General features: G+C 42.3%; 1 protein-coding gene across 1 annotated transcript; it reads left to right on the top strand.

Moving 5' to 3' along the window:
- The first annotated feature begins 5,109 nt into the window (after window positions 1-5,109).
- On the top strand, window positions 5,110-10,713 carry Klhl31 (kelch like family member 31). Its single transcript, XM_052186820.1, has 2 exons — window positions 5,110-6,281; window positions 9,981-10,713. The coding sequence occupies exons 1-2, from the start codon at window positions 5,110-5,112 to the stop codon at window positions 10,711-10,713; spliced, it is 1,905 nt and encodes a 634-aa protein (XP_052042780.1).
- The last annotated feature ends 350 nt before the right edge of the window (window positions 10,714-11,063 follow it).

Genomic DNA, 11,063 nt, shown 5'->3' with positions numbered 1-11,063 from the left:
TTCAGGTGGTAGAGGCCAGAGGATCAGAAGTTCAAGATCACCCTCACCTACACAGCATGTCTAAGTTCAGCCTGAGACACAAGAAAGCTCGTCTCAAAAACAAACAAAGGAAACAACAAAGGGCCAGCGTGAAGAAGAAACCCTCCCACGGCTGATTTCTTTCAGCACTGAGGCCACTTTCTTTGTGCTTCAGCTGTCTGCTGTTGTACTGACACAATCACAAGCTTTACTATTCAAAGATTTCCTCTTTATTTTGAGGAATCATATTTAAAAGAGGTTAGTGGAAAAACAGTCTAAGATCTCCAGGGTTCTTGGGAGATTTCCAGATCCTTCTGGGTCTCAACTTCCTAAATCTTTTGCAGAATCTCCCCTCATGCTCTAGCGAATGTGGTTTCCACAAACCCTGTTGCCCAGCTCTTCCAGTCAGAATTCCTGTAAGGACTAGAGCTGTTCTGTTCAGTACCAGCTGCAGCTTGCTCTTGGGCCAAAAGCTAGCAAAACAGTTTGCAGCTTCTGACTCCCGGCAAAAGCATCCCCACTTTCTGCTCCAGTGTTGACGGTATCTTCTCCCACTTCTCCCACCCCCACTCTTACTTCTGGCTAACAGTTATAATATTGTAAACTAATTGGAAACTTATTAAGGAAAATGGTATGGCTCACGTAAAACTGACACAGAGACTAACAGGGCAGAAGGAAACATCTAAAACTTTAAATTACATATCCTTGATTCTAAAGTCCACCAGTCATACTTACTCAGAATCTTCTGCTGAAATTTCCCCCAAAGTCTCAGCAAATCAAAATCTTTTCAGAAGTCTCTCAGGATGCCCTGGAGCCCATCATGATTTAGAACTGAAGAATTATACAAGGTACCTTGGGGGTGCTCTCTGAGACCCAGCTTCAATGCTGTGGCCTGAGTCCTTTCTGGTTAGCAGGGCCTCTGCTTTATCACTTATTCATGTTTTAAATATCACCTCTATACCTGCATGCCACTAAGAAATAAGCATCTAATAATAGATAAACAAGATTGTTCTAGTTAGGGTTACTATAGTCACCTTCACTTTCCACTTCATCATCAAAGGAAGTCAGAACAGAAGTATAGAGGCAGAAGCTGATGCAGAGGCCATAGAGGATTGCTAATTATTGGCTTGTTCCTCATGGGTTGCTTATCCTGCTTTCTTATAGAACCCAGGACCAGGAGCCCAGGGGTGGCCCCATCTATAACCAGCTGGGCCCTCCTCCATCAATTTTTAACATTCACTAATTAAGAAACCCCCCCCCCCAGCTTTCTGGAGGGGACCCAGCTAGGAGCACACATGGCCTAAGATCAGTGGAGCAGCTGGGACAGAAGTCTTCCCACTGCCATTTGCACCAGGGAGCTGGGAGACGCCACAGTCTTCTGTGCATAACCCACCAAGAGAGAGATCTCCCAACAGTGCTTTCACTTCTGAGTGCAGAGGTGAGATCTCCACCTTCTCTCTGGAGGGGACCCAGCTAGGCGCACACAGGGCCTAAGATCAGTAGAACAACTGGGACAGAAGTCTTCCCACTTTAATTTGCACCAGGGAGCAGGAAAACTCCACAGTCTTCTGTGCATAGCCTGCCAGGAGAGAGAGATCTCCCAGCAGTGCTTTTACTTTTGAGCTCAGAGGAGTAAGGGCATGGGCTTTCAGGCCCACAGGAGGAATAAACTCCAGCCAGAGACAAGAATACCAACTAGCACCAGATGGTGAAAGGCAAGCACAAACAACCCTACCAACAGAAACCAGGCCACATGGCAACATCAGAACCCAGTTCTTCCACCACAGCAAGTCCTAGATACCCCAAAACACCAGAGAAGCAAGAGTTGGATTTAAAATTGTATCTCATGATGCTGATAGAGGGATTCAAGAAAGACTTAAATTAACTCCCTTAAAGAAATACAGGAGAACATCAGTCAACAGGTAAAAGCCCTTAAAGAGGAAACACAAAAATCCCTTAAAGAAATACAGGAGATCATGGGTCAACAAGCAGAAGCCCTTAAAAAAGAAACACAAAAATCCCTTAAAGAATTACAGGAAAACACAAACAATCAAGTGAAGGAACTGAACAAAACCATCAAAGATCTAAAAGTGGAAGTAGAAACAATAAAGAAATTACAAAGGGAGACATCTCTGGATATAGAAAACCTTGGAAAGAATTCAGGAGTCATAGATGCAAGCATCAACAACAGAATACAAGACAGAAAAAAGACCCTCAGGTGCTGAAGATACCATAGAAAACATTGACTCAATAGTCAAAGAAAATGCAAAATGCATAAAGCTGGTAACCCAAAATATCCAGGAACTCCAGGACACAATGAGAAGACCAAACCTAAGGATTATAGGTATAGAGGAAAGCGAGGATTTACATCTTAAAGGCCCAGTAAATATCTTCAACAAAATTGTAGAAGAAAACTTCCCTAACCTAGAGAAAGAGATGCCCATGAACATACAAGAAGCCTTCAGAACTCCAAACAGACTGGACCAGAACAGAAAGTCCTCCCGGTACATAAAAATCACAACACCAAATTCTCTAAACAAAGAAAGAATATTAAAATCAGTAAGGGAAAAAGGGCAAGTAACTTATAAAGGCAGACTTATCAGAATCACACCAGACTTCTCACCAGAGACGATGAAAGCTAGAAGATCCTGGGCAGACCTCATACAGACCCTAAAAGAACACAAACGCCAGCCCAGGCTACTATACCCAGCAAAACTCTCAATCATCATAAATGGAGAAACCAAGATATTCCATGATAAAACCAAATTTACACAATATCTGTCCTCAAATCCAGCCCTACAAAGGATAATTGATGGAAAATGCCAACACAAGGAGGGAAACTGCACCCTAGAAAAAGCAAGAAAGTAATTTTCTTCTAACAAACCCAAAAGAAGATACCCACACAAACATAAAAATAACATCAAAAATAACAGGAAGCAATCACTATTCCCTGCTATCTCTTAACAACAATGGACTCAACTCCCCAATAAAAAGACATAGACTAACGAAATATTTCTCACGTAAATCTTCAATTTTATCAGAAAATGTTTGTAATTCCCCTTTTAATTAATTTAATAATGTGTTTTTATGTCTACCAATTTATCCTCATTATTTTTCACGATAATCTTCAATTTTAATGTCTTTCTATATACTTCCTCTATTTTATCAGAAATGTTTTCAATGTAAATCTTTGATTTTATCACAAATATTTCTAATTCCACCTTCAATTAGTTTAGAAAGAGTTTTTATATCTACCATTTTGTATGTAAAATTTTCCATGAAATAGTCAATTTTAACGTGTTTGTTTATTTATTTCTTGAATTTTACCAGAAATATTTTCCATGAAAATCTTCAATGTTATCTGAAAATGTTTATAATTCTACCTTCAATTAACTTAGAATTATCTTTATGCCTATTATTTTACCTATATAATTTCCATGATAATCTTTAATTTTAACATGTTTTTCTATATATTTCTTCAATTTTATCAGAAATTTTCCATGTAAATCTTCAAGTTTATAGAAAATGTTTATAATGCACTTTCAATCAACTTAGGAATACTTTTATACATACCATTATTATATCTATATATAATTTTCCATGATAATCTTCAATTCTAACATGTTTTTCTACATTTTTCTACAATTTTATCAGAAATATTTTCCACGTAAATCTTCAATTCTATCATAAAATGTTTCTATCCCATATTTCAATTAATTTAGCAATGTCTTACATGTCTACCTCGTTACTCTTTAATTTTCCATGAAAATTGTCAATTTTAATGTTTATCTGAAATATTTTTCATGTAAATTTTTAATTTTATCATAAAGTGTTTTTACTCCCCTTTACTTCCTTTTTCAATAAATTAAAAATAAATAAAAAAAAGAAAAAGAAAATTCCCTGTAGGTTTACATATAGGCTGACCTCATGGAGGCATATTCTCAATTGATATTCTCTTCTCTGTGAAGACTTCAGCCTGTGTAAAGTTGACATGAAACCTGGCAGCACAAGGCTACTTAGTCATTTAGTCTAAAAGGAACACAAATTACTCTTCCAAGTTCAGGTTTTCTCTGAAAGTCCATTATGTGCATAAGTAAAACACTGGCTCTCTGGGTCCTTCCAAGGTCCCAAATGTAGACCCAGGACTACATTTCCTCTGCTATAACTGTAGCTTCCCGCTCAGTTGGCACTTGTCCCATCTTGTCTTTTGAGCACAAGTTACATGTTCACTGTGCCATCATTTCCAGAAAACTGCTGTCCACCCATGTAGTAGTGGATAGATATCTTATAACTTCTTCCTGAACAAAGCAATTTTAAATTTCCCCAAACAAACACAACAAGGGAACATTCAACATGTAAGTGCCATGGAAAAATGAATGAGAAAGGACATATGTTTGTTAAATAGGCATGTGATTATGTTGACTTGAGCAAAGTGAGAAAAAACCAGTGCCTAAAACAAGCAGATTCTCTGGTCTCCTGCTCCCTACTGCTGTCCTTCTACGTCCTACTGAGCAAGCGCAGGGACAAGTGCTATTTGGAGCAGAGAGGGCTGGTCACAAGGACACAGACCCTTTCCATTAAACTCTCTGGTAATTCCCTTATTATATAAAGATCACTAAATTCTAACTGTATATATAGCTTCAAATATTGTAGGCTTCACTGGCATTGCTATAAGGGTCCTCTTTTCATATTTTATAATTTTGCATACATTCCTAAACTTTAATATTTTTTAGAGGGAAACCTTTAAGGTAGCCATAATTCACTTTTTGGCTCAGCCTTTTTAATGATTTCATTCCACAGTTGAACCAGGGAACTGCTGGTTATAATTCCTTGGCAATGCACACTTTGGGAGATTTCATTTAAAATTACACACATTTCTACAACCATATTCAATGTTTGGATGTCATTGAGATATGGCATTAAACATCTCACTTAATGTCTTTAAACATATTTTGAGAATTAACTTAACTTTTATAAAACTATTCTTATCAAGGTTTCTAGTACGATATTTCAAAGTCCAAAGCACAATTAAAATAAATTCATATCCTTCTCTTCTAGTGAGCTGTTGGCTGTGACAGCGCTGTGGCTAACATGGCACCCAAAAAGAAGACTATCAAGAAGAACAAAGCCGAGATCAACGAGATGGCTATCATCGTAGAAGACAGCCCCCTAAGCAAGCTGAATGCTCTAAACGGGCTCCTGGAGGGAGGCAACAGCCTCAGCTGTGTTTCTTCCGAACTCACGGACACTTCTTATGGCCCCAACCTTCTGGAAGGTTTAAGTAAAATGAGGCAAGAGAGCTTTCTATGTGACTTAGTCATCGGAACCAAAACCAAGTCCTTTGATGTCCATAAATCGGTGATGGCTTCATGCAGCGAATACTTTTATAACATCCTCAAAAATGATCCATCAACGAAAAGGGTAGACCTCAACGATATTGCCCCTTTAGGGCTAGCCACAGTGATCGCGTATGCTTACACGGGAAAGCTGACCCTTTCTCTATACACAATAGGGAGCATCATTTCTGCCGCGGTGTACCTTCAGATCCATACTCTTGTAAAGATGTGCAGCGATTTTCTGATCCGAGAGATCAGCGTCGAGAACTGCATGTACGTGGTCAACATCGCTGAAACATACTGCTTGAAAAGCGCAAAAGCAACGGCCCAAAAATTTATCCGGGATAACTTCATTGAATTTGCAGAATCCGAACAGTTTATGAAGCTTACGTTTGAACAGATTAATGATCTTCTCATAGACGATGACTTACAATTGCCTTCTGAGCTCGTCGCATTCCAGATTGCAATGAAATGGTTAGAATTCGACCAAAAGAGAGTGAAGCATGCTGCAGATCTATTAAGCAACATCCGCTTTGGTACCATTTCTGCGCAAGACCTGGTCAATTATGTTCAAACCGTACCGAGAATGATGCAAGACGCCGACTGTCACAAACTGCTTGTGGACGCTATGAACTATCACTTACTACCTTATCATCAAAACACACTGCAATCTAGGCGAACAAGAATTAGAGGCGGCTGCCGAGTTCTGATCACTGTCGGGGGACGCCCAGGCCTGACTGAGAAGTCCCTTAGTAGAGACATTCTATATAGAGACCCTGAAAATGGATGGAGCAAGCTTACAGAAATGCCAGCCAAGAGTTTTAATCAGTGTGTGGCTGTGATGGACGGATTCCTTTACGTAGCCGGTGGTGAGGATCAGAATGACGCAAGAAACCAAGCCAAGCACGCAGTCAGCAATTTCTGCAGGTACCCATTGCTTGGTTGGTAAGGCCAATGAATCGAAATGTGGAGGAACTGCCTTGACCCAGGATTAATAATGCCTGTTATCTTAGTTCATTAACCAAGGAGTAGTAAATAATGCTATAGACATTTTTCACCTTTTTGATAAAGTGCATCTGAGACTTATGCACCCTAGGTTTCTTTCTTTCTCTCTCTTTCTTTCTCTCTTTGTTTCTTTCTTTTTTTCCTTTTTTAAATTTTTTTCAGTTAGCATGCAAAGAGATGGATTTCATTTGGCACATTCATACATACATGCTATTACACTTTCTCACACATACCCCTTACCCATGCTCCTTCCCTGTCCTGCCTCTCTCTTATTGGTCCCCTTGTGTTTCCCTAGAGTCCTCCCTCTGTTTCCATATCACATGAATTCCATTACCACCCTGCCCTTAAAATCTTTTCCTCCCCTTTCATGGTTACCTTTCCATTTTCATCACACACACACACACAGAGAGAGAGAGAGAGACAGACAGACAGACAGACAGACAGACAGACACAGACAGACAGAGAGACAGACAGACAGAGACAGACAGACAGACACACACAGGAGGAGAGAAACACAAAGATTTAAATTCTGCATATGAGAATCATTTTGAATCTAACTTATACTTTTTTTTAACAATGCCCTCCAGTTACGTCTATTTCTCCCAAAATGTCACACTTTCATTTTTTAAATCTCTGAACATTTCCATTGTGCATGTCTCACAATTCTCTGTGTCCATTCATCTGTCGCTGCACATCTTGACTGATTCCAGTTCCTGGCTACTGTGAACGGTGCAGCAAGAAGCACAGAGGTACGCTCGCCTCCACAGTGTGTGGACTCAGTTCTCTAGGTTCACATCCTCTGGTTCAGATGACAGTTCCACTTTTTGTTTTTAAAGAACCTCTGTACTGATTTTAGTCACTGATTATGCTCTTTTTTTTAAAAATGTATTTATTTATTTCATGTATGTGAGTACACTGTCTTCAGACACAACAAAAGAGGGCATCCCCATTACAGATGGTTGTGAGCCACCATGTGGTTGCTGGGAATTGAACTCAGGACCTCTGGAAGAGCAGTCAGTGCTCTTAACTGCTGAGCTGTCTCTCCAGCCTGCACCGTTTATACTCTTTCCAGCAGTGAATAAGGTTCCCTCTCTTCCCACACCCTCAGTAATCTCTTTGTCATTTGTTGTCTTAGCTATATCCTTTCTGACTGAGGTGAGATGGAATCTCAAAAAAGTATTAATCTGTACTATCCCAATGACTAAGAATATTGAACAAATTCCATATATTTATTGGCCATTAATGTTTTCTCTTTCGAAAGTTGTCTATTCAGTTCATTAGTTCATTTATTGACTGGATTTTTTTTATTGATTTTTGCAATTCATTATATAGTCTAAATATTGATCCTTATTTGATACAGGTGCAGCAGAGATTTCCCCATCTGCAATAGGGGATAGAGAGATGTCTTGGTGGGTAAAGAGCTTAGTACAGAAGTCTGATAACCTGAGTCTAGGTCCTCGGGCACACATGAAAAGCCAGGCACAGAAGCACATGGGCCTGTGATTTCAGCACAGCCTATATGAGGAGACAATGCTAGAGAGAAAAGAATTGTCAGAAGCCTGTGGGCCAGCGAGCCAGGATCAGGCGACAGCGAAAAAGGGACACCTTGTCTGCAGCAAGGTAGAAGCAAGGATCAGCACCCAGTGATGTCTTCCAAATTCTTTACACGCACCATGATGTATGCAAGCCCACATTCTCACAAGGCATATGCACACTTACACACAGCATGCACATGCATATCATACACACACACACACACACACACACACATACACACACCATACCCACACAGACAGCAAAAATTAAAAAAAAAACAATAAAATAACCCAAATTTTCTTGAAGTTCCTCTACTGGCACCAATTCATAGCTGGTTAATAGACTACAGTTATTAAAATGTGGCAGCTAATTAATTTTACATATTTGAAGGTTAATTAGCATGGAATGTATCTTTACTTAAACACATATAAAAAGGGGAAAAACATACTATATCATTCAAAAATGCTATTACCTTTGTCTGTGATAAAAAATAATTAAACTGCCATGCATGTGAAGTGCTCACCAAAGGGGCTTGTGTCACGGCAGGGGTACAAAGTGACACATAACCAAGGAGCAAACGTTTTAGGATTCTCTTAATTGTCTCATTATGTGTGTCCTCTCCCCCCCTTTCCCCCCCCCCCGTCCCCCGCCCCCCCGCCCCACTCACCAAGATTCCAAACAAGGCATTGGAAAGGTAGACCAGAGGTTTAAAACACTACTGCTCTTGTCGAGGACCCAAGTTTAGTTCCCAGTGCCACACCAGGTGGCTCACACCGGCCTGTAATTCCAGCACCAGAGCATCAAACATCCTCTTCTGGCCTCTAAAGGCACCACACTCACATGCACACACACACACACACACACACTTAATATATGTAATTCTGTATTAATATATGCACATGATATATCAATATAATTAATATATTTTGTATTATGGCATATGTTTTATATAATTTATCTTTATATAGTTTCTATTTATATGTATAAGTATATTCTTTTTTAAAAAAAAAGAATCCAAGCAATTAATTTTCAGACTTTTTATTCCTTTTTTGGTTCTGGCCTTGGACCCAGTGCCTTGCCTATGTGAAGCAAGCACTCTCCCTCCACAGCTTCAGAACCAGTGCTCAGTTCTTATCTATAGCTAGACTTCCGATATTCCTTGGGACAAAGGTGAACTCTCTTGACAGAACCTCCGAACTCTGTGATCAAGGGTCCACGGAGTCACAGGCTCCGCCTCCTTCCCTTCAGCAAGGCTTCTCACTGTTTAATACTGAAGCCAATTTTCTTTGTGGTGATTTATATACTGAAATACTCCAGTTCTTTAAAAAATCTATAAGCTGGAACTTTTGCCAGTAGGAAACTATTAAGAGAGATCCATCCTTTGTTGATGCTTTTATACCTAATTCCGTTGGTCTCTTTCTAACAGGTTCAGAGGGGTGGCTTAGCTTTCTACCAGTGCAATGACTGGCCAAAACAGACACACCAATGAGATCTTTTTAAGAGAAGAAATGTAATCAGGCAACTCCTATCCTAATTAAGCATCAAGAAAGAGCTAGGGGAATTGGTGTCTGAAAAAATGGGTGGAATTGCCTTTTTTTGTTTTTGTTTTTTTTTCAAGACAGGGTTTCTCTGTATAGCCCTGGCTGTCCTGGAACTCACTCTGTAGACCAGGCTGGCCACGAACTCAGAAATCCGCCTGCCTCTACCTCCCAAGTGCTGGGATTAAAGGCATGCGCCACCACCGCCAGACAAAATTGCCTTTAATGCGGGGGACCGGAAGAGGTGAGGGGGAATTGTTAGAGCAATGAGATTTCGGTGGGATCCTTTTGTTGTCGCTTGGTTTAGTTTGGCCTGGTTGTTTTGGGGTATGGCTAAAGGAAATATATTCTGGATGGAGAGAAAGGAGAGTATCCCCCCCCTTTTTCTGAATGAGATGGGCGGCGGAACACTAGCTGTAGAGGGTTGGGGAAGTTAGAGGCAGGTTGAATTGGGGCCCTTCCATGCAGGGTGTGGGGACCAGGTCAAGAGTCCCACTTCGGCATCACGGGTCCCCCTGCTATGGCAATCTGTCCTCTCTCATCTCAGGTACGATCCCCGCTTCAACACCTGGATCCACCTGGGCAGCATGAACCAGAAGCGCACGCACTTCAGTCTGAGCGTGTTCAACGGGCTGCTGTACGCGGTGGGCGGCCGTAACTCGGAGGGCAGCCTGGCTTCTCTGGAGTGCTACGTGCCCTCCACTAACCAGTGGCAACCCAAAGCGCCGCTCGAGGTGGCACGCTGCTGCCACGCCAGCGCCGTGGCCGACGGCCGCGTGATCGTGACGGGCGGCTACATCGGCAGCGCGTACTCGCGATCCGTGTGCGCCTACGACCCAGCGCTCGACGCGTGGCAGGAGCTGCCCGAGCTGAGCACGCCCCGAGGCTGGCACTGCGCGGTGGCGCTGGGCGACAGGGTGTACGTGATGGGGGGCAGCCAGCTGGGGCCGCGGGGGGAGCGCGTAGACGTGCTCACGGTGGAGAGCTTCAGTCCGGCAGCGCGCCAGTGGAGCTTCGTGGCGCCGCTGCCCGTGGGCGTGAGCACGGCGGGTGTCTCGGCGCTGCATGGCCGAGCCTACCTGCTGGGCGGCTGGAACGAGGGCGAGAAGAAGTACAAGAAATGCATCCAGTGCTTCAACCCCGAGCTCAACGAGTGGACGGAGGACGACGAGCTGCCTGAGGCCACCGTGGGCGTGTCCGGCTGCACGCTGGCCATGCCCAACAGCGTGTCCCGCGAGTCACGGGCCAGCTCGGTGTCCTCCGTGCCGGTCAGTATCTGAACGCATTGCTTCCCAATGTGGTCAAACTGTGAATGGACCACCAGGAAAATATACACCATTTACTACAGTGATGGTGGTTCAAATCGACCCAGGGGCGCTCCTGGACACCTTTAAATTCTTAGTTTAGCACCATCTACCTCAGTCTTTCCCCCACCTTCCACCAACAAAATAAAGGGCCATAGTCAACGAAAGAAGCAATTTCATTCTGCAGCCACTGGGTGGCCGACGGAGTTTGATACAGGCGCTCTTCCAAGGAGGCTCGCTTCCTAAATTCATAGCAGTTATACACGCTCCGAAATTTTCCCACGGTGTACACATGAAACTTACTTGACTATACAATTTCCTATCCA

The sequence above is a fragment of the Apodemus sylvaticus genome, chromosome 7, assembly GCF_947179515.1.
Source record: "Apodemus sylvaticus chromosome 7, mApoSyl1.1, whole genome shotgun sequence".
In the NCBI taxonomy this organism is placed as follows: Eukaryota; Metazoa; Chordata; class Mammalia; order Rodentia; family Muridae; genus Apodemus; species Apodemus sylvaticus.
This window is presented reverse-complemented; position numbering and strand designations above follow the sequence as displayed.

Bases quoted from the DNA above. Each gene is read 5' to 3' on its own strand.
- Klhl31 (XM_052186820.1), top strand. From the start codon at position 5,110: ATGGCACCCAAAAAGAAGACTATCAAGAAGAACAAAGCCGAGATCAAC. The intron at 6,282-9,980 runs GTACCCATTGCT...CTCTCATCTCAG, and splicing joins GCAGTCAGCAATTTCTGCAG to GTACGATCCCCGCTTCAACA.